Here is a 25,305-nt window from a genome sequence, read left to right as displayed (position 1 = left end):
TCATAACGTGAGAGAAGCCAGAACACTAGGATCCCACTTTACATCTATTCAAGAAAAATATGCTCCAAGATAACTATAAGCTCTTTCAAAATAACAATCTATAAATCGGTTCTAGCTACTGAATCTAAATGCGCTTCATGCCGAAGGCCATATATTATCCAGTTTAAGATCACACTTAATCCATGCATTCATGCATTCATTCATTAAGTGTGTAGGATGCACACTCCCCTCAAGGCATGGGTTTAGGTGCTGAGGATTCAAAGGTTGGAAAAGGATAGATATAATTTCTGCCTTGAAGTTGTTTCCAATCTGGGACACAGGAACTGAACCAGGAGAAACAGAGTAGACAGAGTGTCAGAGGAGGAGCAGAGAGCCTGGGAATATCATAAACTTAATGTCTGGAAAAACTGACAGTCTTAGCTGCATTGGAGGTTCAAATTACTTCTTTTTATGTTCCTGGGTTATAATATGTCTCTCTATACCTCTCTCCACCCTGCTGTCTGTACCCTTAGGTATCCCTTCTTTTTCTGGGGGTTATTCCACATCTAAAAACTGAAGTGGGCTAAATTCCAAGTCCTTTCCCTTCTCAGCCTCAGAAACACGTGGAATCCTGGAGAGGGAAGATGGTGCTTTGCCAGTGGGAGGAATCGCAAACCACTTGGTCTTGCCCATCCTTTGGACTCCTCCAGGTGGGAGTGAGGTAGGAGGTACGGGACCAGTGATTGGAGGCAAGTGGGGGAATTCTTGGCAAGCAATCCTAGAATATGGGCTGCGGAAGTGAGGAACATACAAGGTCAAGCTTACCGGTGATCTGTAGGGGAATCTGTGATTTCAGTCTAAGGTGTTACACAAAAATGTGCATTTGTGGGGAAGGATTCACTCACCAAATACTTGAGCATTAACCAGGTACCAGGCACTGTTCTAGGAACTGGGAATGCATCAGTAAACCACACTTCACTGGAGCTTACTCTACAGGTAGATGTGGACCACACATTTCTTCTCCTAAAAGGGTCTGTGATGTAAAAAATGCTCAGGAATCAAGATGCTAGACTCGTGGTCTTCATGTTGTATACCAGCACCACTTCAGGGGAACCTTAGAAGTCCAGATGATAGAACCCATCCCTAAGATTCTGACTGGCTGGATCTGTGTTTGGGTTTGGGAATGAACCTTCTGAATTTCTCACTCGTCTTGATTCAGTCAAGTTGGAAACAAATGGGTATCTTCCAGGAAAAGAGGCTGAAGACAAAGTTTCCCTCACCAAGAAGAGCCATGGAAAACTGGCCACTTCCTTCTCTTACAAATACTACAAGGCAATAGGATTTTTCATTTCTGGATATCTCAAGAGAGAAACAGCAACATTCTTCTTTTATTTTTATTGGCTTAGAATAGCACCCTACAAACAGTGCTTTAAAATATTTAAACGTATGCCTATGTATTTTAAGCTTTAGAAAGGAGAGGAGGAATTATTATCATCATCTAACTTGAAACCCCAAATGATTCCTAATTTTTCCAACTACTACTATTACTACTAATACTACTAAGTTTTTATTATATGCCACTTTACAAGTGTTCTCCCTGTAATACTCCCAAGAATCTTGTGAGGTATTGTTATACTTACTTAACAAGGGAGAAACGAAGGCTCTGAGGGGTCCCGGGGCTTGGTCAAGGTCACAAAGAGATTGGACCGGTGGGAACCTAAACCCCAGAGCCCGGCTCTCAACCGTGACCTCTGCAGCACCGCATTCTTTGAGTCCTTTACACTCACCTCCCTTATTTAGCACTTGAAATCTCTCCTGTGACCAAAGATGAATAAACAAGTTATAAATCACTGAGGGAAAGAAAATGCTTGGGAGACTATCGCCCAGGCCAGTTGGGGAGTATGTGGGGAGTGCAGCCTTGCCGGTGCAGGGTATTCTTTCTGTCCGCCACCCCCGAGCACGTTCCGAAACCTAGCAGGGATAGAAACTAGCTCTACCTCAGCCCCCGGCGCTGCTAATTCCGAGAGGTGGCTGCCGCGCCCACGCTCCCGCGGGCGCCAGGACTCGGGTGCAGATCCCAGACCCAGAAGTGATCCTTATCTCCTGGCCCTGGGGCGGGTCCAAAGGCTGCCCAGCTCAGCCAGGAACTTGAGCCCGAGACAGATGCCTGGCTCCAGAAGTCTCTCCCGGCGAGGGAGTTAAAGAGCTAGACCCCTTTTCGGTTGAAGACCCGAACCTCCTCTTGCCTTTTGGCTTCTTTCCCTCACCTATAGTTTTCCCCTGTGTCCAAAAAAGTTGGCCCCAAAGTTTAAGGGTGTGTGTGTGAGCGTGTGACTCTCCCAGGGATCCCAGTTGGGGGACCCAGGGTACACTCACGGTCGCCCTCCACAGGATCGCAGACCCACGGGCAGACCCCGCTCCAGGAGCCGAACCCGAGGGCTTTGTGCAGGCAGCGGACAGAAGCTTCGGGGTCGGGTACTGTGTATTATAGGGAAATGCGGCCGGGGGCGGGGGGGGCGCGGCAGACAGTGCGGGCTCGGTGACCGACAGCGGGGCCAGCCACTGGCCGAGGGCGGTAAGGAAGCTTAGGGCGGCGTGAGTGCGTGCGTGTGTGCGTGAGTGTGAGCGCGAGGGTGAGTATATGAGGCTCCCCAACCCCCACCTGTTTGAAACGGTTTTAAAATGCCAAAGCCAGATTGCCCATGTTTTCAAAAGTTGCAAACGGTTGGAGGAAAACCCTTGCGAATCCCGCAAACTCCCAAAGGGATTTGCCGAGGCGTGGGCACTGAAATAAAAGGAGGAATAAGAGGGGTGTGTGTGTGTGGGGAAATTGCCTGCTTCTGGTAGGCCGGATTTAGGACCCAACGGGAAGCACATTGGAATCTCTCCCTTCGGGAAGGCGGGGTGGGGCGGGCCGGCCGGCTGGCGGCCGCGGGGCGCATGCGCGCGCGTCTCTTCTCGCCGGCCGCTGCGCTCGGCGGCGCGGAATAGAATGAACTGTAACAAAACAAGCCGAGCCTTTGTATCTGCTTAAAGGGGACGCAGGCACTTCCCTCCTGTCCCTCTCCCCCGCCCCCCACCCCCCCACGCCGCGCTCCGCAACCGCGTATCCAGGGCTCCCTGCAACTGGCTGGAAGGGCTTCCCTAACCCTCAGTAACAGCCCGCCAGCGAGGAAAGGCGAGCCAGGCGGGAGGCAAAGAGGAAACACCGCATTTCTAAGAGGCAAGAAAGAAAGGAAGGAAGGAAAAAAATAACCCAAGCGGCGCAGAGTGGACTCTGGTCCCGGAGAGCACGGTCAGGCGCCGGAACGTGGACCTAGAAGCACCGGAATGCAAACAAAGCTCGCGGGCGCCTGTGCAGGGCTCGCGGGGAAGCCCAGAAAGTTTGTTTTATGATGGCTTGAGTGCGCGAGTGTGTGCAGGGAGCGAGTCTGCCAAGTTTCTCTCTCCCGTTGCGTTATTTGGGGGGAGATGTCTCTCCCTTGAACCAGCGTGGGCTTGGGGGCTTGTGCTGTGGAAGGCACCTGTCTCTCATTTTATTGTTTTTTTTTTGGGGGGGAGGAGGGGCGTAAATCATCATGTCGAAAGTGATCCAGAAGAAGAACCACTGGACTAGCAGGGTTCACGAATTCACCGTGAAGCGGGGACCCCAGGGCGAGCTGGGGGTGACGGTGCTGGGGGGCGCGGAGAACGGAGAGTTTCCGTATGTCGGAGCGGTGGCGGCGGCCGAGGTGGCGGGGCTTCCCGGCGGCGGCCAGGGCCCTCGGCTGGGCGAGGGGGAGCTGCTTCTGGAGGTGCAGGGGATCCGGGTGTCCGGTTTACCCCGCTATGACGTACTGGGAGTTATCGACAGCTGCAAGGAGGCCGTCACCTTCAAAGCCGTCAGACAAGGTAAGACGGGACGCGCCTCCCGGAGGCGCCCCTAGAAAAGGGGATCGGCCTGTGGAGGCTCCCCCCGCCCCCTAACTCGATTTCCCGCTTTTCTCCTGCGAATGCGTTTTAGAGGGGAAGCTGAGGCCGTGCGCCCTGTGATAGTGAAGCATACAAAGTTGTTGAGAGGTTGTGGGTTGTTTGCTCACCTGCATTGGGAAGAGGGCCTTGGGTTTGCGCGGGGAAGCGCGGAGATTTTTCTCAGGCCTGGTTTGCCAACCTGTTATCTCCGCCACCAAGTGCAGCACAGCTTGCCTGCACCTGGAGGAGAGTTGGCAGGGGCAACGTGGACGCTCTCCTGACTCCCTGGGCGAGTGTTGCAGCAGGCGCAGTTGCTGCGTTCTTTGGCCACTTGTCTGTTTCCAGACCTGGAGAATGGGTACGAAGGAGGTGAGGGTCTTTGGTTGTTGGGCCTCCTCCATCAGAAAATCAGCGTCACCCGCGACCGCCCAGGTGGATCCGGGCATCACCGCCTGGCAGTTCCAAAGCCCGCCGCCTGAAGATCCTGCATTCACCCCACAGCAGGATGACGCATGTGTCTCGACCGTGTGGGCCCGGCCCCAGGCTCGTGGGTGGCGGTGGGGGGAGAGAATGGAGAGGGTATTTCAGTGCTACTCAAGTCCAAGTTTATACTGCCACCAACATCACCACCATCACCATCACTAAGACCATCATCATCCCCGTGATGATGATGATAGCTGCTCTTTCTTGTTAGCTTACTACGTGCCAGGCTCTATGTAAAATACTTTCCTTGCACTATCTTGTTCTGATTGACAACAGTTCTGAGACCGAGTTGTTCTTATAAACCCCATGTTACAGATAAGGAAACTGGGACTGATGTTGGTTCAGTTACTTGTCCAAGGTCACACAGATGCCAAGAGTGAGGGTTTGAGTCCTTGTTGCAGAGCCTTAAGCATTGAGGAGGAAGAGGTGGGGGAATGACCGTGGGAGCCCCGAGGAGCGCACTTGAGAGGAGGGAGTGGAAGCAAACTCATCTCTCAGAAGCCCGGAGAGGAGTGATGACCTTTATGATGGCTGCTGGTGGGGGCGGGGAGTCCCTTACATCTTAGTTTGGTGCAGGCATGGGGCTGTCCCTGATACAGTCCAATAGAGAAGGACTGGACTCCCTTAAAGGGAGCCCTTGTACGACCATGCACCATGACGCAGGTTCTTCCCCGTGAAAGCACCAGGTTGAGCCCTGGTGAAAAGTTCCCATATGTGCCTGCGCGGGCTTGGAAGGGCAAGCAGCAGCTGGAGGAATGTGTCAGAGGAAAGAAGGGTTGGGCTGAGCTAGTCCTCTTTTGGAAACAGGCCCGTTCCAGATGAAACGGAGGAGGGGGACAGGGAGAAGAGTTGGGCCTTTTGGTAGCTTTGGGAGCTGAGGGACTGACGGTTATGTTTCCATAACATAAACTCCTTCCGTTTATGTCCTCATTGTCCACTTGCACACCTCCTCCAAGAAGCCCTCAGGCATCCTGCCCAGATGAACAAATCCTTCTTCCTCTGGACTCCCCTAAAGGTGTATCTTGTAGTTTTTTACTTACTCTGAACTATGTTAGTTCCCTCCCCTCATTTCCATACAAGGTGGTAAGCTCTTTGAAGGGAGAGACTGTGGCTCATTCATTGCACATCTCCCCAGCTTTGCTTGAGGTCCTGTCACCTTGCCTCACTTGAGAATGTGTCCTCCCTCATCTGTAAACTGGCTTTCTTGTGTCACATAAACTAATAAGCACAAAGGGTGCAGAACAGTGCCTGGCACATAGTAAGTGCTCAATAAAGATTAGCTATTATTGTTATGTTTAAAGTGAATTGGGGCAGTTATTTATTTCTAAGTCTAGCTTTTAGTGTCAGGATCCTGACTTATGAAGTTAATACCAGTACCTGGATTATTAGGACTTGATAGAACTGTAGAGAAAATGCTGTAGCATTTGATGGGATCAGCTGCTGGTCGCCGTGCAGGGGCATTTTGGAGAAAGGGCTGGTGGAAGGACAGGCAGGAGTTCCTGCATATCCTGTGCGGGGGTCTACTGGTGTCTGATGGGTCCAGTAGGGGCTTGTTTTCAGTGTGCAAGCTACTGCATGTGGCTGAGCCTCCCTCCATCAGTTACCAAAGATTGGGAGGCATCGTCCCAGGGCCACCTCATCATGGCAGTCCGGAAGGGTTGGTCAGCTAACAAAGTGTGTTTGGAATCAGGTATCTCTGGGTTCGAAGGAAACTGTAGTGTCTCCCCATCTTATTTGCTTTCACCCGGAACTATTTTGTGTGCTACGTAGGAATGCTCATAGAACGTGTGTGTGTGTGTGTGTGTGTGTGTGTGTATGTGTAGGCAAATCTACTTGTTCTTCTTGTAGTGGGATAGAATAAAGATATGGATGGGGACGCTTGAATGACCTGGAATCCACCGCAATGTAAAAGCTACTATTTCCTGTAATGATTACACAGGCACAGGTAGCTCTTCTAACATCTTTATTACAGAAAGACGGCACTAGAAAGCATTTCACCAGCCTTCTCTTTTATATTGAGAATAAGATTTAAATTATACTACGAAATTGCTCTTCCTGTGCTTTCATTACTGTGTTTTAATCATATTAGATAGGCTTCTACTTGGTACATGGTAAAGGAAAAATGTTACTTTTGTGTTGTCTGCACCTTGAACTAGCCACTACCAGGGACACGGGTCACTCTGGATGCTGTCTGTATGAAAATGTCACCGTCTTCTTGTGGGAGAAGATTCTGCTGTTTCTGTTTCATGGCAACTCTCTGAAAAGATGCACAGACCAAAACAGTCTGTAGCAAATGGTATTATGTGAAGCAGGACTGGATTGTGAAAGAATCAAGCTAAATGGATCTACCAGGTTAGAGTTGATTAATTTTAAATGGAGAGGACAGTCTTTTGTCACAAAAGTGCCTAAAAAGAATGTACAAATACGTATATATGTTATATAAAGTATATGTTACTTTATATATATAATAAAGCATATATATGTACACTATATATACTATAGGTATATATTTACCTGTAATAAAATGCACAGATCTTAAGTATATAGTTTGATGGGTTTTGACAGAGGTATATGCTCATGTTAGGTTCACCCAAAGCAAGATACAGAACACTTCCATCACCCCAGAAATTTCCCTCCTGTCCCTTTCTAGTCAGTTCCCCCCACCCACCTCTTCCAGAGGTATTGACTGTTTGATTTTTCTCACCATGGATTAATCTTGTCTGTCATTGAAATTCATATAAATGAAATAATGCAATGTGTACTCTTTTGTGTCTGGCTTTTTTCACATATTGTGTGTATCATGGTTGTTTTGTATTGTTGAGTAGTATTCCATTGCATACATATACCAGATTGTTTATATTTTTGCTTGTCAATGGACATTTGGACTGTTTATTTTTTCATCTATTAGGAATAAAGCTGCTGTAAATGTTCCAGTTCTGCCACATCTTTGCCAATCTTTGATCTGGTCTGTCTTTTGAACTTTAGCCATTCTAGTGTATGTGGAAGAAGAGGAAAAGTACAGTAATCCCCCCTTATCTGTGGGTGATACGTACCAAATCAGGCACAGTAAGAGATTAAACACAACATGAGATAGAACGAATTATAACTATGTAGTATAATAAAAGTTATGGGAATGTGGTCTCCCTCTCTCTCAAAATATCTTACTGTACAAATTCATTGCCTTTTCCATCTTAACTAAGCACTTATCATGCACTATGGCTACAACTTGTGCAGTTTTAAGTATGACAGCAAAACTAGCACATATTTCTTTTTCCTTCTCACAATTTCACAGATAGAAAATTCATTCTTACTGTAGATCTTAGCCTCCACAGCATATGATTTTTTTAAGTCGAGAACATTCACCTTTTCACTTCAAGGAAGCACTTTACGGCTTCTCTTGGGCAGATCCGAACTGCCAGCATCACTTCTCTTGTGCTTTGGCGCCATTACTGAGTAAAATAAGCGTCCCTTGAACACAAGCACTGTGGTACCTGGATAGTCAATTTGATAACTGAGCTACTAAGTAACTAATGAGCAGGATACCCTGGACAAAGGGATGATTCATGTCCTGGGCAGGACAGAGGGGGAAGGCGGGAAATTTCATCCTGCTATTGGTGTACAATTTAAAACGTCTAAATCGTGTATTTCTGGAATTTTATATTTAATATTTTCAGACCGTGGTTGACTGTGGGTAACTGAAATCACAGAAAGCAAAACAGCAGATAAGGGGGACCTACTACAATTAAGGAAGCTTAGCTCTAGGATATAGCTAGTAGTTTTTGAGCACTTGCTTTAGGAAGTGCCAGGCCCTTGGCTAAGCTAGTGCTTTATGGGCATTTTGTTCTTTATTCCTCCCAACTGGACTCACGTGTCAGAAACTGAGGTCCAGAGAGTGTGGGTGGCTTTTCCAAGGGTCATACAAGTGGCTGAAGTAGAGCTGGAACTCAGCCGTGTTGGATTTCAGAACCCATGCTTCTAGTTCCTGGGTCAATGGGTCTCAAAGTAGGCTCCCCAGACCAGTGGTATTAACATCACCTGGGAACTGGTTAAACATGCAGATTCCCAGGCCTCAGCGCTACTGATACCTAAACTCAGGAGGGTGGAGCCTGTGCCGTGTTTTTAACAAGGTGACTCTCATGCATGCTCAATTTTGAGCACCACTGTCCTAGGGTATAGACTGCATTGAAAATATGGCATCGAGTAGGGCAGGTGATCTGTGTTCTAGAATAAGCTAGGCCATAGTGCTGTCATCTCTGGTGAGTCACCTCTTCGGGCCTTTCTTCATACCTAAAATAAGTGGATGTATCCTTTTAGATCCTTTGCACTCCTAAAATGCTAAGATTCCCTGAATAACCCAGACTCCAAAAGTTTAGAAGGGTGTGATTGTAGTTTCCCAAACTGGTAATATTATAGGTCACACTTACATATTTTTGTAAGTGAATTTTGTGGCTTTGCAAATTACCCAGGAACCAAACTGTCCCTCCACTTTTTTTATAGACAGAATGGAGGCAATAAATAAGTCACAATTTAAAAACCACAAAAAAATAAAAAAATAAAAACCACAACACCACCACCAGACCCTTCCCCTCACCGTAATGAGGGACTTAGGACCACATAAAATTGAATATAGTTCTTTGTGCCTTTCTGGGCTTTGTTTTGACATTGTGTGTTTATTTTGACCAGTTGGAATATATTACAACAGCTCTGTAAGAAAATAATTCTGTTCTCATTTTGAAACATAGCGCCATGTCTTGCTGAGTTTCCTGTGAATTCTGCTTCGGGGTCTCTGGTCTTGCTTTTTCTCTGCCTCCTCCCCACCCCTACACTCCACCAGGATGGTCACAGGATTGACCCCTCTCCTTAGTGTCTCTTCAGAAAGACCTTCTCATCCGGTGGTGTGCCTCTAAAGGCTTAACAGCCGGCTCTGGTGGAGGGGAGACTGATTTGTAGCATCACTGGAGTTGGGAAGAGATCCATGTAATTGGTTCTCCAGAGCCCATAGGAGCTGGCCCCACCATTCCACTGACCCCATATAAGATAGCGCCTTGGATCACATGCCATCCCCTCATCCTGGTTTGTGTTTCAAAGCTTTGACACAATTTCACATTATCGGGCTCCCCTGGTGGCGCAGTGGTTAAGAATCTGCCTGCCAATGCAGGGGACACGGGTTCGAGCCCTGGTCTGGGAAGATCCCACGTGCCACGGAGCTACGAAGCCCATGAGCCACAACTACTGAGCCCGCGCACCACAACTACTGAAGCCTGCGCGCCTAGAGCCCGTGCTCCGCAACAAGAGAAGCCACCACGATGAGAAGCCCGCGCACTGCGATGAGAAGCCCACGCACTGCAATGAAGAGTAGCCCCCGGGCCTCCCTGGTGGCGCAGTGGTTGAGAGTCCGCCTGCCGATGCAGGGGATACGGGTTTGTGCCCCGGTCTGGGAGGATCCCATATGCCGTGGAGCGGCTGGGCCCGTGAGCCATGGCCGCTGGGCCTGCGCGTCCGGAGCCTGTGCTCCGCAACGGGAGAGGCCACAACAGTGAGAGGCCCGCATACCGCAAAAAAAAAAAAAAAAAAAAAAAAAGAGTAGCCCCCGCTTGCCACAACTAGAGAGAAGCCCGCGTGCAGCAACGAAGACCCAAAGCAGCCATAAATAAATAAATAAATGTATAAATTAAAACAAACAACAACCTTGTAATTTCACATTATCTTCTTCTTTTGCTTCTTCATTGTCTGTCTCTCTTCCCACTGGAATGTAAGGTCCATGAAAACAAGAAGTTTATCTCACTTGTTCACCCCTCTATTTCCCAGCACCTAAAATAGTACCTGGCAAAGTCATAGGTGTTCACTAAAATTTGTTGGCTGCATGAATGAATTTTCTCTTGTTGCTTCTTTTTTTTTTTTTGCGGTATGCGGGCCTCTCACTGTTGTGGCCTCTCCCATTGCGGGGCACAGGCTCCGGACGCGCAGGCTCAGTGGCCATAGCTCACGGGCCCAGCTGCTTCGTGGCATGTGGGATCTTCCCGCACTGGGGCACAAACCCGTGTCCCCTGCATCGGCAGGCGGACTCTCAACCGCTGCGCCACCAGGGAAGCCCTCTTGTTGCTTCTTATTCGGATGGTAAGTGCAGACCAGGACATCCACATCTTTCCTTCTTTCCTCCCTATTCGTCTTTGATTTCTTGTCATTTAGGATCCTAATATGTGCATTTTCTCATCACCAGATTTTACAATCAGCTGATTCTCAGTGTCAATAATTTATACTGAGCTATAAATAAATAAATGACTGACAAGGCTTAATGAATTGTATTTAAGTATTTCTGCCTGTTGACTCTAGGTGGAGTTTAAGAAGTGAAATTTCAGATGTTCATTCAGCAAGCAGGGTGATGAGGAGCTTTTCTGTTTTCTGTTCATGCGAGACCTGGTCTATGTCAGCATCCAGAAGAATGACACCTTACCTCCGTTTTCTTGTAGCATTGTCCCTGTGTACAGTGTTTCCAGCCGACAGCAAACTGGATCTTTGCTACAGAAGAGAGTCTGATTTTTGTCCCCTCTTGCTCTTAAACTGTGCTTGGTGTTGACGTCTTTTTTTTTTTTTTAACGTAAACTTTCAAAAATCAATCTATTTTTGTTCTTGCTGCCAAAAGACCACTCTCTGAAGGATATTTTTAGGTTACATTGTGGAGCATTCTACAGCTTTTACAAAAAATAGTGCAAGGACAGGCAACCCAACATGTCCATTGTTTCTGGAGGCCACCCTTTGCCAATGGCTGTGTTATTTAAAAATAGATTAGCTTGACCTTATGATGCAGTGGCATACAGTTGGCTCACTGCATTTGTTGGCATTCATTACCCAGCTAGTTTCGGATGGCAGAATTGATGATATCCACCAAGGGGAATTAAGTGGTTTATAAGAGAAAACATTCTGACATCTCCTCACCACAAGGGTTTACATGAAGGATGTTGCTTTATAAACGATGGTTATTTAATGCAAAACACCAGTCTCTGATGTTAGTGGTCCCTTCCTTGAGTTTGTATATATGTGTAACAGGATATACTGATTTTGTATACACTGAGAATAAAGGCTGTCAAATTCGTTAAGCGCTGGCATTCATATCCTAAAAAAGTAGGTTACTGCCTTCCTGCCTGTCTTTATGCAGCTCATATGTGAGATCTATAACCTTGAAAAATCCTTGGTAAATATTGGCGCTTTGCTCTACTGCACCCCTATGGATGTTGACATCCATATAGTATGTCTGGTGAATTTGTTTTGGTGTGTTCACAGCTGAACCCCCATGGATGTCAAGGACAAGCAAGCGATGCTGACTTTTGCTTTATAGTATAGTGGCCTATGGAGGGTCCAGCGTGTTCTGGATGTCATCCTTTCTGAAGGCACGTAGCAAACGTAATTTGAACAATGTCTTTTGTTTTATTTTATTTTTAGCCGTGCCTCGAGGCTTACGGGATCTTAGTTGCCTGACCAGGGATGGAACCCAGGCCCCCAGCAGTGAAAGCGCTGAGTCCTAACCACTGGACCGCCAGGAAATTCTGAACAATGTCTTTTATGATTAAATAGTAATCTCTTTTTATAGCCAAGTGATTAAAGAATGGAGTAATCCATTACATACAATAATTTCTCTAGTCCCGTTCGCCAAGGGGAAACGGAAGTCCTCCCAGTGACTCACAATCTGGCCTGTGACTTGTCTTCTCTCTCCCTGGCCGTGGCCTGCTGGCCCGACCTGGACACCTGGGAGGCTTACTCTCTCACGAACTTCAAGTCTTTCCCACTTGCCTTGTCATTCCCTATTCCCCTACTCTGCTTTATTTTACTTTATCATATGTCGATTATTTCAAAATAACTAAGTTCCTTGTTTTGTCTCTCTTTCTTTAATATAAGCTCCGAGAGGGCAGGGCTGTTGTTGATCCCAGTACTGAGAATAGTGCCTGATGCATAGTAATTGCTCCAGTATTTCTTGAACGTCCACTGTCAGATTTAGAACTAGAATAACTCTGCTGAGCTCGGTTGCCTCTGAAAATTCTGATATTTGAAAGTCTCTGAAAATGTAGGTACTTTGTGATGGATCGCATTAAACTTGATAAGGGTTTAACACTTGCAGTCCATGACTTGGGCTAAATAGAGCTTCAATGATTGATCTAGGAGTATTTTTTTTAATTAATTATTTATATTTGCTGTGTTGGGTCTTTGTTTCTGTGCGAGGGCTTTCTCTAGTTGTGGCGAGCGGAGGCCACTCTTCATAGCGGTGCGCAGACTTCTCACTATCGCGGCCTCTCTTGTTGCAGAGCACAGGCTCCAGATGCGCAGGCTCAGTAGTTGTGGCTCAGAGGCCCAGTTGCTCCGCGGCATGTGGGATCCTCCCAGAGCAGGGCTCGAACCCGTGTCCCCTGCATCGGCAGGCGGACTTTCAACCACTGCGCCACCAGGGAAGCCCTAGGAGTATTCTTGAAGACAGTGAGCATTGCTGGCCGGGCTCAAATGGTCTTTATTTTAGGGATTTAAGGCAGCACCGTGCTGAGTCTGTCAGCGAACTTTGCATACTCTCTCACCCTCCAGTGCACCGTGAGACGTTCTTCTGGGCACCGTCAGCTGTGTGTATAGACTTTTCCTGTTACCATCTGCAGTGTGGTGAGAATGAGTTACGTAAGAGAATTACATCCTCCCGGCTAAGGTGTCAGCCCCATTCCTATTGCCAAGAGAGCCATTAGTGTGCGCCTTTAACGGAATGCAGTTATGTTTTGCACAATAAGGCTAATCTTTCAGCCCATTGTGGGACTCGAAGCTCTCTTTATGGACAGTGACATGATGGTGCAATTAAAAGGCCATTATGCCCTGATTATAAGCCAGGTTTCACAATTATTGCCATATACAGTGTTAACAGGACTGCAGTGCCGCTCGTAAGATAATCCGCAAGTATCCATTTATTGATGTGTTGTAGATCGGCAGGTTTTGGACTCAGGCTGATCTGGGTTAGAAACCAGGCTTTTCAATTTACTAGCTGGGTTACTCAGGGCGAGATACTTCCCCTCTTTCTTGCAAATGAGGATAATGATACGTACTACCTGAGGCTGATGGAGGAATAAAATGAGGAGATTGAGGTAAACCACACAGCACGGGGCCTGGCACGTGTTGAGCGCCCACAAAATATTGGCTTCTGTTATTGTTTGAATGTTCCCTGTTGGAAAGCACTTGGGAGAGAAGAAAGAATCTCTTGAGAGATAGAGATTGTGGTACACAGTTCCCTGGAGAGCTTTTCAAGTCTAGAAAAAGCCCTGATTTTTCTGCCTGATTCAGATGCCACTATTGAAAAAGCCTGAGACTGGATTAGTTCAGGCAAGTAAGAAGGAAACCTCTAGATTTCACCATGTGGTAGAGGTCTGAGCTGCCTGAACTTCTGCGTTGTCACTGGTGATGAATTGATTCTAATGATTGTCATCGGGACCCAGGTTCAGTAACGTGTAGAGGAAGGACAGGTCCTCTCCTTACTCCCTGGAGGTCCTGGGCAGGGCAGTACCAGCAAGGGTGATCCTTGAGAACTTGACACTGAGGTCCTCTGATCTTCCTGGCACCACACCTGGACTCCCAAATCAGGAAAGGCTGGGGAGGCAGCAAGGCTTGGTGTTATATAAGGGTTTGGAGTCAGGCTGGTTAGGTCCAACTCCAGCTGAAGAACCATGGGCATGTAAACCTCCCAGAACCTCAGTTGTTCCAGTTGAAAATGAGAATAATACCTACCTCATAGGGTGGTTGTGAGGATTAAATGAGAAAATGTATGCTAAATACTTTGTCCTCTGCTTGGCGTGTAAATCGTGCTTACGGCAATGCCTACCTAATAGCAGCCATGTTAATTTTCAGTTCAGAAGTGAAGACCCATCAATGATTTCCTCTAAAGCAGTGATTTTCAACTGGGGGTGATTTTGTCCCCCAAGGGACATTTGGCGATGTCTGGAGACATTTTTGATTGTTACAGCTCAGGAAGGGGAAGTGCTAGTGGCCTTGAGGGAGCTGAGGCCGGGGATGCTGCTAAACATCCTACACAGTACAGTCCCCATGGCAGAGAGGTGTCCAACCCCAAATGGCACTAAGGCGGAGATTGAAAAACTCTTCTCTAAGGTATAACTTCATGGTTGAGACTGAGAATCTGAAATAGGAGCAGTAAACTAATCATGGTAACTATTCTATATTGATCTTCTGACATGTCCTTGAGACCCCGGTTAGGTTTTTACCTGGGTAGATGATGTCATTCTTATTTTAGCCCTGAGAAAATTAGCTGGAGAGGTCAAGTAATTTATCCTGGCCTCCAGGCAGCTCACAGAGGTGAGATTCAAATTCAGGTCCGCCTGGTTCCAAAATTCTCATCCCAGGTTTCCACACTAGAAGTGTGTTGACCTCTGTTAGGCTGTAATATTGCTGCCTGAGAGACAGCACACCATGCCTGGTGACGCTACCAAAGAGAGTTCCAGAAAAAAAAAAAAAAAAAAAAAAAAAGGACTCCCAAAGTGTTTGTTGGCCAGAACACAGAGGGTGCTGCTATATAGTTGCAAGCAATTCTGCTTATTTGCCTTCTCCTTCTGTTTTCCCTGATCTCCCTCACCAACACTGTTGATTCTTTCCTCCTCCGTGCTCTCTCTGTCTTTTTTTTCTCCACACACAACATGATTTCAAGAGTCACAATAGTGTCTTGTAATGTAGATTTGCTCTTCTGTCTCCTGTACTGGATTATGTGTTTCTTGAATTCTTGAAAGCAGCATCCCTGTTTTATGTCTCTTTGCAATCTCTGCCCTCTCTAGGTACTCAAGCAATCACTTTTGAATTGAATTCTTTTGAGGTAATGGGTAGGCATAACTTTTAAATAAATAAGAAAAATTCTTGCCTAAGATCTTGTTGGCTCGAAGATCCGCGGCTTATTTTTAAAGCATATTAAATATACTTAGCCATATGTCTGACTTTTCTGTGATGATTTAAAATGGTTGTCTGCCAGTTGTTGTAGCATTTTGAACTGTCGGGAAAATATTGAATTAATTGTGTTGAAGGTCTTAGAGGGCCTTTATTCTGACCAGATGTGTGCAGTGATGGAGCCTATTGCTTATGTAACGCGGCCACAGAAGGCATCACTTTGGCTTGATTTAAATAGAGTCAGTATTTTACCACCTGGATTCTTGGCCAAGCGTTGGAATTTACATCTGATAGGGAGAGCCTGTTCATTTCCTCCTCCAACTATCAGCCTGTTTAAGTCTGTGTGACTTGGTTAAGAATTCAAAACTCAAGATCAAGTTGTTAAAAAAAGACTTTCTTTGGTGTTGGAGCATGTAGGTTTTTTTTTTTTTTTTTTTTTAAGAAAGCATAGGCATCATCTAGATTTTTTGGTTTCTAATCTTTTAAAAACTCAAATAGTTTTATGATCATGGATGACTGTCAATCACTCTCCATTGTTGGTCTGTGCTTCCACAGCTTACGGTTTTTTCATGGTGAAATTAATTTTTTCCCTCATTTAAACAATGTGTATGATAGACAAAAATGTGAACATATGAAAGGAAAATGTATCCACATGGCCCATAATCCCACCTCCAGAGATTTATATATATAAACATATATAAATACACACACGTTTTTTTGGTAGATTCTTTTGGGAGGGTCTTTTTCTTCTGAAAATTGGATAGTCCCACACACGCTGTTTTGGTGAGATTTTTCTTTGTGCCTCACAATATATCACAGACTTTTTTTCTGTGCTACATGTAGATCTGTACCATTTTGATGGCTGTGGAATCAGTTTTTTGTTGTGCTATAATATGTTAAATCATGCTTTCAGAGTGAACATTTAGGTTGTTTTCAGTTCCTATTTTACACAACACATTGATGAATATCCTTATATATACATTTTAGTGAACTTCTTCAGCTATTTTCTTTGGATAGATATCTAGAACTTCTCGGCTCACATGAATTTTATCTTTTTAAGACCTAATTCCCACCATCTTCTTGTTCTTCAGACCACTTATCAGCTTAAATCCTTGCTGCCTAGATGTGAGAGTCCTGTATTTCTTTACTTATCTCAGTTAGAATAGATCCTATGTAGGCCTGGAATTGTTCCTTTATTATAGTCATCACAAACGGAAATACTGACTGGGTATTTTAAAGGGCATTAGGGAGTGGTGGGGACTAGAGTAAAAGGAAGCAGTTGCCACTCAGCTTCAGCCTGTTGTTGACATGTGGGGACATTGCCCATCGTTGCCAGATTTTTCAAGCTTTCAAGAGAATGCAGAAGCTTGAATTGTTAAAAAAATGAACTTTGCCAATGTAAAAGTGTTGATTCAAAGTTTTCCAAAAGCATGGATAAACCAAGCCAAACACATCTGGGAGCCATATTTGGTCCTCAGGCAACAAGCTTGCAGCCTCTGGTTGACATATTTGTCTTTCTCACTTGATGTCTCTCACACTTCATCTCTTCAAGAGCAGTCATCCCATTTCTTTCTCTTGTCTGTGTTCTTAGGGCCCAGGATAGCGACCAACACACAGTAAAGGTCCACAAATGTGGGTTGAAGTGAATAATAAGTTCCAGAAGTAGTCCAGTTTGTTCCTATAGTCCACGTAAGATTATTGGAGGCTCAGCCAGTGACAGCTCTCCCAGTCGAGTTGCGAGGAGCGCGGGAGAGGATATATTTTGACAGCTGATCGTGATTCTTGGACTATTTTATTGCACGGTCGTGGTCTGCTGAATCTTAGAACTGGGTGCAAAATAGTGTCTCGATGATGACATTTATATGAATATGTACTGGGAATAGTATACATTCTCTGCTCTAAGGTGATTTTACTGTGAAATGTGTGGTGTTACAAATAAAAGAATGAATGAGTTTTATGTATACTTCTTAGGGCGGTTTTAAATATAGCAAGAAAAATCCCTAATAACATGACTCGTTTGGGCATTCTACAGGTAAATCAGCACCCTGACTTTTACTCCAAGAGTGGATGCTTTTGGAACACAGTTAACCTCTAAGACTGGCGAGCATCTGTTCTCCAGGCCAGCGTTATCTGGTAGAATTTTGTATTTTGAAAACCAGTGCAGCCCTTCTTTCTTGCCTGCGAAATAGGTTGTTCTGCGTTGCAGAGTTCATGGCAGGCACCAGGTTTGCTGGACTAGGATGGGGAAGGGAACTTAGGTAATTCAGATTAGAAGTTTAGGCAGTGCCGTTTTTCTGTTAAAGAGCTAAGCAAGGAAGGGCATATAAAATGAAAACTGTGTAGTTGTCAGCAAAAGCCCGACATGGAGTTCAAATTCTGCCAGGTGTGGATTGGGACTGTGTTTCTATGCTCTCTTCTCTCGTCCCCTTCCCTCTCTCCATATCCGTATCGGAGTAAGAACATTCCAAGAGACTGTCTAGGAATTCAGATTCTAGATAGGACATTCTATATGTGATCCAGTACTCTGGATGTGAAACAAAACTAAGGAGCGTTTTCCAGTTGAGACGACTGTATGCCCTGATCTACCTCCTTCATTATGATCACCACTTTTGGGGCACCCAAGATTCCCCCAAGTTGGCATGAAATTTGGCTTCTGTTCTACTTTAAAATGCCCAAGGGGGACTTCTCTGGTGGTCCAGTGGGTAAGACTTCGTGCTCCTAATGCAGGGGGCCGGGGTTCGATCCCTGGTTGGGAACTAGATCCCGCATGCTGCAACTAAAGATCCCGCGTGCCGCAGCTAAAGATCCCGCGGGCTGCAGTGAAGACCCAGTGCAGCCCAAAATAAATACATAAACAAATAAATACCTATTTAAAAAAAAATCATAAAATGCCCAAGGATAAGATGTAGCAGGAAAAGTTATTATCTGCGGTGTTTGAGACTGGACAATCATTGGTAAATTTCCCGAGCTTTGGTCTTTGGTAAAGAGTCTAGCCATAGTGAATCATGCCATATGCAAAATCACAGTTTAGTGCCTGCACAGGGTCTAGGAAGACTTTAGAAAACACAAAGTGTTGTTTCAATATTGATACATTGTACACATATCATGATTTATAAGAGAAATATCAGAGAGATAGGATGCCCAGCAAAGGAAAAATTGATGCAGCTCTTGCCTATTTCTGTCTAAGTCTGGGGAAAAAGCTGCCATAAGGAAGAAAGGACCAGGCTTTCTTAAGCAATGTGAATCTGTTTCTGAGACATTTTAGCTAAAAATGTAAGCTTAAGTTATTCTGCATGAAATAATTATCTCCAAGGAAGACAATTGTGAGAAGATGGCATTAATGGGAAGATGATAGCCGGTTGTCACTGTTGGGGTCTATTTTGGTGGAAGGAACCCATCCACGGGTTTTAATAAAACATGATGAGTCACCCTATTGCCTGAATTCCTGAGGGAAGAGAGACATCCTGAAAAGGCTGTGAGGGAAATTTGCAGCCCTGGGCCCCTGTTACCAGGCACTTATATTCACCTGATGGCTGCCAACAGCTTGCAGGCAGAGCTGATTGGGGAAAATGAACAACTTCAGAACCAGTGGCCCACAGGTTGGGTTTTAGGTAAATGGGAAGTGCATCAGAATGACCTGGGCGACTTTGCAATCTCTGGGCACCTGCGGGCAAGTTGGTTAGTGATGCTGACTCATGTCTCCCTGCCCAGCGGAGTCCTGAGAACCCCAACTGCAAAGAATGGTCCACAGAACGTTCACCGGTTCAGAATCATCCAGAGGGTTTATGAAATATGGGGATTACTAGGCCCCATCTCAGACCTGTGGAATCAAAAATCCGAGGGGGTGGTCCCTGTGAATCCACACATTTTAGAAAAAGTTCTGGCTGGTTGTGGAAATTTAAAGCTTGAGACTCCAGGCTCTAACATGCTGGCCACTTCAAATCCAGTTCCCTAATAAATGATGGTAACAGACCCCACTCTATACTCGAATGAACACTGATTGGGGAGGGAGTCAAGAATAGAAAGACCAAAAAAACAAAACAAAACAAAACAAAACAGGGGCTTCCCTGGTGGCGCAGTGGTTGGGAGTCTGCCTGCCGATGCAGGGGACACGGGTTCGTGCCCCGGTCTGGGAAGATCCCACATGCCACGGAGCGGCTGGGCCCGTGAGCCATGGCCGCTGAGCCTGCACGTCCGGAGCCTGTGCTCCGCAACGGGAGAGGCCACAACAGTGAGGCCTGCGTACCGCAAAAAAAAAGAATAGAAAGACTAACTGAGTTACTCGAGCCTCCGGTTCTTCTGGGGTGGCACGTACTGGCTACGTGCGGGTGTGTATGTGGAAGGTCATTTTCTTGCTTCAGGATCCTAGCATTAACCTGGCAATTGAAGAGACCTCTTCCTCACCACCACATGCCTTTCTAAAATAGGAAAGGAACTCTGGAGGAAGAAGAGTGCAATCCAACAGAACTTTCTGCAGTGATGGAAATGTTCTTTACCTATGCTGTCTGATATTTTATCCACTAGCCGTATATGGAGATTGTGTGCTTGTCATGTGGCTGGTGTGGCTACCTTTCACCAGCCACACTATGAAAATGAATTTTTTCATTTTATTTACATGGAATTTATTTAAATTTAACTCTAAGTAGCCACATGGCTGGTGTCTACCAGACTGAACAGTACGGGAGACATTGCCATTACAAATGGTGAGGGCAGTCATATTTCTTTGACTACACATTCAGCTGCTCCAAGAAAAAGAGGCTGGAGTGACCCTTTGTGTTGATGTTTGTTAAATGTGAAAGCCTGGGATAGGTAGTTTTTAAGTGTCCTTTTGACCGCTTTATCAGTGTATTTACTGGTGACAGTTTTCTTAAAGAAGCTCAGTGTATGGCGATGTGCTGATTCTCCCAAATGGAGTGGTTTATATGGAACAGATATGTTACATGAAGCTAGGGATGATGTTTTTCCTGTGGACTGCTCTGTCTCCAGCACCTAATATAACAAATGGTTGAATAAATTATCTCAATTTGAGTATTTTATGCAGAGAGGGAGACTCTAAGTTATCTTGGAGTTGCATAAACCATTTAATCACCTTGATACTTTTGGTTACAAGTCATAAAAATCAACTCAAATGACTTAAACAACAAAGAAGATTAACTGATGCAAGTAACCCAGAATTTCAGAACAAGGAGGGAGCTTCAGGTAGGGTTTGATCAGGGCATGGTCCTGTTTCTCTGACTTGCTTCAGAGCTGCCACTAGCCCATATGATGTCTTTGTTCAAAGTCGAAACTATATATCTCTTCTGGGCAGACACATCTATGCATGGCCTGGAGAGCAGAGTATGGGCTGGATTTCAGCCTATACTTATCAGCTGTAAGGACACAGCCTAGATATTGTAAGGGGTAGCCTTGATTCTCTCAGTGCTGCTCTCTTCATAGTGCTGGCTTGGCCTTAGAATGGCTTCTCTTGTTTGCAGATGGGTGACTGTGGCAAAAGGGGTGACATGCCTGCTTATTTACAGCTAAGGGGAGAGAGACTGAGAGGAATGTCATATGCTGTGTGCTGAGTGGCTTAGGTCTGCAATCCCTAAACCAATTCTGGAAGCTTAAGCAAATCACTGGCCACTTGTAGCCTACTGCAATAGAACCAAAATTTAGAAACCCTGGTCCAGACTCAAGTGTTACCTTCTCATAGAACCTTCCTGTCCTCCAGTCACTCATCACTTCATCACTCTGCTTTTGTCTTCACCCTCATCACTATCTGAAATTAGCCCCTTTGTTTATTATCTGTCCCACCGGTTATCTTGAGGGCAGGAACCTGAATCATATACTTTCTTATTCTTATGGTGAAGCAGTACCTGGCACCTGACAGCTGAGCAGCACAAACATTTGTTAAATGGACCAGTGAATGAATGAATCAACCTAAATGGTTGCCTTCTCATGGTGGGGAGGTGCCTTCAGATGTGGACATGGCTCGGGAAAGAGATGAAAATTAACCAGGAGCTTTGAGCAGTGCTGGAGAGCTATGGAGACATGCTGTGAATTCCAAAAGGGCAGAGTGGGAGATGAGCAGACAAGTTCTCAGTCTGCTGGCAAAGCTTGACAAGCACTGACCTGAAGAGGAAAATGGGAGATAAGTAAGCAGGACAAGCCTGTGTTGTGCTGAGTGAGGTAAGAGCCTGAGCTCGGGTGGCTGATTAAGACCCTGAGTACCCAGAATGCAGGAGATGCAAAGAAGGTCACCAGCCCCATTAGCTGTAGCACATACCTCTGGAACCCAGGCCATAGGGAACCATGATCCCTGTGAATCAAGAGAGCTAAGTGTTTACAGCGGGCTGCCCTGCTTTCAATACCAGCCCACTCCTTATCAGCTGTGTGACCTTGGGCATGTGACTCAGCCTCTCTGTGTCTCAATTTCCTCATTTGTAAAAAGCAATGATAATAGTAGTGCCTGGCTGGAGGCCACACAGCTCCATGCTTAAGAGTTTTGGAATTGCACATTGGGTTCAAATCCTGGCTCTGAAAACCCTGGTAGGTGGGTGGAGGGGGGGATGCCATCTTTAGGGAAAGAGAATGTGGCCAAATGCTGTTACCCAGGCAAACAGTCTTTGGAGGAAAATAGTCTGCTTTTACATCTCCTGAGTGGTGGTAGCAGAAAGTTACAAACGTGAGGATATATATGGGCTGCTCGTGTGTGTGTGTGTGTGTGTGTGTGTGTGTGTGGTGGCAGGGGAGTGGTTAAAGGTATTTTGTTCCAGGTTTGTAAAATATAATAACATCAAATGTGCACATGCACACAACAAAATGTCCTCACTTTATCTTTGTCTCATGGGTGTGTGTGTGTGTGTGTGTGTGTGTGTGTGAAGTATAGCCAGCAATAATTAGGGACCCCATCTCTGACCAAGATAAAAGGGAGAAGAATAAAGGAATCCCAAATAATAAAGCAGTTGACAGATATTAACTCCCCAAGAAGAGTAAGGATGTTTGCTTTTCCTTTTATCATGTTGGGTCATGGCATTCTCACAGTTCAACTCTAATGCCTTTCTCCTACTTTATTGTGTGAGCCTAAAAGTCTGTCTTTCTTGTCAAAGCCGGGAAGCCTTCCAGCTCTCACCTCCTCACATCGTCTGCCAGTTGGACTTCAAGTATGGGAGTGAAAGCCTAGCAGAGAAAGCTAGTAGCAATGATGCCAATGAGAGCAGAACGAGCTTCAGTGCTGGGCAGGTCAGGCTTTGCTCTGAGGGCTGCCCAAGCCTGATCTTTAATCCTCAGCACGAGCCATGAAGTGTGTGTACAATTCTCCCATTTTAGAGGTCGGAACACTGAGGCTTGAGAGTCATTACTTGTCCCAGGTTACTCCTCGGATTTAAGTGACAGCAATGGGTTTCCTCCAGGCTTCCACCAGCATGCTGCATTATTGCCTCGTGCCATGTGGTGGGATCTACTTCAGACGACACTGCACCACTGTGCAAATTCAGGGTATAGAAGCTTCTGGAGTGTGGTTTGGGGAAGGCCGGAAGCCAGGTACCCTTTCTTGTGCTCAGGGAGGCCACAGTCCTTGTGTCCTCCATGAGGAAGGAAACATCGGTGCCCCGGGGTTGCTTTGGGGTGAGTCTGCTTGGCTCTTCACAGCTCAGAGCTTTTGTTTGTCCATCTGCAGCCATGCCCTGTGCAGGTCCGGACACAAGTGCCTGCCTCTTCCAGTGCTGACACACAGCTTTCTCCTGACACGGTTCCAGGCGATGGAACTTGCACCTTATGGCCATAGCAAGGTTCTATTTGACTTTTTGAAAAATGGTGGTGAAATATATGTAACATAAAATTTTGATCATTTCAGCCATTTTTAAAATGTATAGTTCAGTGGCATTAAGTACATTCACATTGTTGTGCAACCATCACCACCACCATCCATCTCCAGAACTCTTTCCTCTTCCCAAACTCTGTATCCATTAAACACTAACTCCCCATTCTCCCCTCGCCTCGTCCCTGGCAGGTACTATTCTAGTCTCCATCTGTATAAGTCAGACTACTCCATCCAGGTACCTCATATGAGTGAATCATACAGTGTCTGTCCTTTTGTGTCTGGCTTCTTTCACTTTAGTGTACTGACCTCAAGCTTCATCCATGTCGTAGCATGTGTCAGAATTTCCTTCCTTTTAACAGCTGAGTAATATTCCATTGTATGGATATACCACCTTTATTTATCCATTCATCTGCCAATGGGCATTTGGATTTCTACCTTATTCTATGTGATTTTTGTCTTCCCACTGCCCTCAGAAGTAGGTGCAGTTAGGTTTTCTTGATGTCTTGGCCTCCTCTCTTCTGCTTTTTCTCCTTTCTCATAGCTTTGCCTGACCTTCCCAGGTCTGTCAGGAATGCCGTTTGCCTAATGTCTCTGGCTCTGAGGATGGAGAATTTGTTGCCTGAGTAGAGCTTTGCCAGCAGTGTGTCCTTGTCATCTCTTTGGCAGTTAGAGCAGTTTGTGAAGCGTATGGGTATTGGTCACCAGGTTTTTTCTTCGTTGTTTTGTTTTGTTTTTTGCTTTTTTTTTTTTTAAATTAATGCTGCCCTTGGTCACCTGGTCTTGGAGGCTTCAGTCCCACTATCAGCTTTGACTTGGCCAACATTTCACCTTTTTGGGTTAGAGACCGTATGCTCAGTAGTGATACAGGCTTTGCATTTCAGATTGTCTGGGTTCACATCCAGTCCCACTACTCACTTGCCATGGGACCTTGTGTGCATGATTTTACTTCTGTGACGTAGTGATAATAAGAACACACACCTCATATGGTTGCTGCAAGGATTAAAGGAAACGTTGCAGGGAATCTCTCAGCATGGAACAGAGAGCAAAGGCAACACTGAATGAATGATAGTTATTATTATATTTGTTAGTTTCCCTCTTTTGAATCTGATTGCTTTTGATTTTAGGTTTGTGGAGGTGCTGAATTTACTGCATAATTGACTCAAAACACTTCTTTTAACACTGGGTTTTTATCTTCTTTCCTGGCACTAACACCTCCTCTTAGATTTTATGGAGCTGGATTTGTTGGACCAAATTATATGGAGCAGATTAGATAGAGACACATTCTAAGTATACTAGCTTTATGTCTTTATGTTATTTTTCTTAGATCTCTCTCTTGAAGTCTGAATTTAGTCACCACTCTGTGGGAAGCTACAAATGATTATAGAGCAATTAAATGACTCCTGAGTCTTTAGAATTCTAGAATGATTGATATAAGGATAGGCGTTTTCCAGTAAACTTGATACCAGGAAAGTTACCTGGTTTGTTGAGTTTTTCTTGCAATTGATTGTTCCAGCTGTGAATGGCATCACAAGGGAACCGCTAGACATTTATTGCTTATTAAAAATTTTGTATACTGTTCTCTTATTTAATGCTTATTAAAAGTACTAGTTAGGGACCTCCCTGGTGGTTCCGTTGCAGGGGACGTGGATTTGATCCTTGGTCGGGGAACTAAGATCCCACATGCCGTGGGGCAACAAAGCCCGCACACCACAACTACAGAGCCCACGTGCCGCAACTACAGAGCCCATGCACTCTAGAACCTGCACGCCACAACTACTGAGCCTGAGCACTGCAGCTACTGAGCCCGTGTGCTCTTGAGCCCACGCGCCACAACTAGAGAGAAGCCTGCACACCGCAATGAAGAGCCCGCATCACAACGAAAGATCCGGCGTGCTGCAACTAAGACCCGACGCAGCCAAAAAAATAAAAAGTGCTAGTTAGAGCCTTGACTGTGTGCTATGCTTGCTGTCAGTGCTCTATATTATTTCATTTTCTCCTCAAACAACTCCATGGAGTGTAGGTACTATAATCATTCCCATTTTACAGAAGAAGAAATTGAGGCTCACAGAAGTTAAAGTATTCTCTGCCACTGCTGTTAATGGCAGAGTGCTGGGATACAAAGTAGGTTCTCAGGTCCTGGAATGATGGATGCCCTTCTGAGCATTGGGAGGTGGTTGGTGGCA

General features: G+C 45.6%; 1 protein-coding gene across 10 annotated transcripts in view; it reads left to right on the top strand.

Moving 5' to 3' along the window:
- Positions 1 to 3,002: 3,002 nt before the first annotated feature.
- Positions 3,003 to 25,305, top strand: part of MAGI1 (membrane associated guanylate kinase, WW and PDZ domain containing 1) — a 635,889-nt gene continuing 613,586 nt past the window's right edge. For all 10 annotated transcript variants that reach the window (XM_060109161.1, XM_060109156.1, XM_060109160.1 and 7 more), the window contains exon 1: positions 3,003 to 3,870. In XM_060109161.1, coding sequence (XP_059965144.1) covers positions 3,558 to 3,870 — 313 coding nt within the window. In that variant the 5' untranslated portion in view covers positions 3,003 to 3,557. The remainder of the gene's footprint in view (positions 3,871 to 25,305) is intronic.

Source organism: Mesoplodon densirostris, chromosome 10 (genome assembly GCF_025265405.1).
Source record: "Mesoplodon densirostris isolate mMesDen1 chromosome 10, mMesDen1 primary haplotype, whole genome shotgun sequence".
Lineage (NCBI taxonomy): Eukaryota > Metazoa > Chordata > Mammalia > Artiodactyla > Ziphiidae > Mesoplodon > Mesoplodon densirostris.
The sequence above is the reverse complement of the archived record's forward strand: the minus strand, read 5'-3'. Positions and strand labels throughout refer to the sequence as shown.